This window comes from Hyposmocoma kahamanoa, unplaced genomic scaffold (genome assembly GCF_003589595.1).
Source record: "Hyposmocoma kahamanoa isolate Upper Pololo Valley unplaced genomic scaffold, ASM358959v1 190, whole genome shotgun sequence".
Taxonomy (NCBI): Eukaryota; Metazoa; Arthropoda; class Insecta; order Lepidoptera; family Cosmopterigidae; genus Hyposmocoma; species Hyposmocoma kahamanoa.
In genome coordinates, this window is record NW_020653718.1 from 394,390 (window position 1) to 396,829 (window position 2,440).

The following is a 2,440-nucleotide window of genomic DNA, read 5'->3' on the forward strand; positions in this document are numbered from 1 at the left end:
ATATGTATATAATGTGAAATGAATGTGAAGTAAAAGACAAAACCAACACTATTTCACACAAATTCCGATTGACTTACGGGGTTGGTTTTGGCCTTTAAAAGATATACTGGGAGCGTGTTAAAAAAATCAAAGTCAAAAATATTATAAATTTCCATGTATAAGTATCCCACAGTTTAAGGTACGCCTTACGCCTGGGGTACGCCCCACGATGTCTAATATACCCGTCATACATGTTAAACTTATTTATAAGATCATTTATCGTCAATTAAAGTTCTTAATACAAAATGAAGTGTAATAAATTAATATAAATATGAAGAAAATGCAAGTATATTATTCTGAAAGGTAACCAAATGTTTTCAGCAGATGATTTTAACAGATTATTAGTCTGAAACATTGTCCTTGGAGAAGAACTGTAATAAAAGTATACATACAGAAACAATCGCAAAACTTTATTATACTTGCTATAGATATACGACACTTACCGGTGAGAATTAATAATTCCCGTGATCTTAGGTTTTTCGCCACACATTCTAACCTGTAAGATTTATTTTCATAATACCAGAAACTTTCATTAATTTCTGGTTGAAAATATATTATAGGGGTGTTATTTTGTTGCGTAACACCAGAATCAATCTGTGAGTCTATTAATTGTGCTTTAAAATATATTATCGGGGTGTTATTTTGTTGCTTTACACAAGAATCAATCTGTGAGTCTATAATTTGTGCTTTTTCTTGATTAATAAATTCTGTGTTATCGTCCTTTGATAGTCTTGGAATTTCTGAAAAAAATGGATGCGTTATATTTTAGCGGGGAGTAAGGGATCTCCCCTTAACAAGATCTTATTCGGCCCTAATGTCAACCTCACCTACACGCGTGGGTAATTCATACGATTAGCCGGCTGCGGCGGGCCCACGGCAGTCGTGGTTCTCCCTGCTGGATAACAGACGAAGCTCTGGCGACAGAGCAATGGCGGGATAACCATATCTCTTCCAGCCTATCAGCCGGGTGGCTGACAGGCTGGAAGAGGTTTAGAAGCCTAGGGGGCCAAATACCCTCGAAAAGATCTATGACGGAAAGCAACAGGAAACTACCGTCATTTTATTTCCCTTGTTACTCAGTTTTAATGGAAGTAAGCATAAATAATATAACGGCCCCGAGTTCCCAGCGTTCCTCCAATGGAACAGGGGTGCGAAGATTCCCCGGGGGGCAACAAAATCAAAAATTTTGGATAGGAATATGGAACGTGAGAGGATTGAGGAGGCAGGAGAAAGTCGTTAACGTAGTTATAGAAAGGGATCGGTTGGCGACTGAGATAAAGGGCTTGAGCGAGGTTAAATGGAGCGCATAACCAGATTAATGAATGGGCAGTTGAACATCGCAAATCATCCTCAGAAGCTAAAACCATTTGGCCAAATCTTAAAAGCAGGATAGCTCAAATTAATACACAGATTTTGAGTTCATCACGATTACCCAAGAAAGAATTATGAACAACCGATGAGGTCGTGAAACTTATTCAAGAACGTCGTCTCTGCAAACATTCAGACAAGAAGAAATACAAAGCCCTTGATAAGAAAATTCGACGATTATCTCATAATGTCAGGAAAAAGTGGTACGACGATCGTCACGAATATGTATAAAGAGAAGTAATAAAGAGTCCTTGATGAAGAAACACGATTTCTTTAATCTCCGCAAGGAAATCAAGGACATGGCCGGTTTGCACAAGAAACGCCAACAAACTTTTTTGGTAAATGAAGCAGGTAAAATAATTCTAGATCCTCAAAAGAAGAAAGATCAAAAAGATCAAAGATGGGTGCAAAATTTACAAGAATTTTTTAGCGACAAGTCTTGACGTGTTCTGTTAGATCGAATGCTGAAGTCAGCGGTGCTCAACGCTTTACAAAAAGCAAGGACTGGAAAAGCGCCTGGCCTAGATAAGAACAATATTGAGGTATTGCAACTTCTAGAATTAGAAAACGTAGACATCCTTGTAGACCTTTTCAAACACATATACAACTCTGGTGACATATCTGACGACTGGTTGATTTCCACCTTTGTCACACTTCCTAAGAAGAAATGCCAGGATTTTCGTACCATAAATCTCATGAGCCATGCTTTGAAAACCTTTTTAGCCATAATTCATAACCACATAAGGGTCAAATGCGAAGATCGGAGCTTATTCGACACCTCGAGGAATACTGGTTTAGACAGCAAGGACATACGCTTGATCCAAAACTTGTATTGGAGGCAAACAGCGTCAGTAAGAGTAGATGGAGAAGAAACGGAAGCGAGGCGTACGACATGGATGGATTTTATATCCACTTCTCTTCAATTTGTACTCAGAAGCAATTATACAAGAAGCTCTGGAAAACGTGGAGGCAAGAATCGTCGTCAACGGTGAGATGGTTAGCAACCTACGGTATGCTGACGATACTGTCTTAA

At 38.6% G+C, this 2,440-nt stretch overlaps 1 protein-coding gene across 1 annotated transcript in view; it reads right to left on the reverse strand.

Annotated features, from left to right (window-relative positions):
* The window catches only part of LOC113226321, a 23,211-nt gene extending 22,228 nt beyond the window's left edge, over window positions 1-983 (reverse strand). The window contains exon 1 of the mRNA XM_026458906.1: window positions 890-983. Coding sequence (XP_026314691.1) covers window positions 890-983 — 94 coding nt within the window. The remainder of the gene's footprint in view (window positions 1-889) is intronic.
* Window positions 984-2,440: the final 1,457 nt, after the last annotated feature.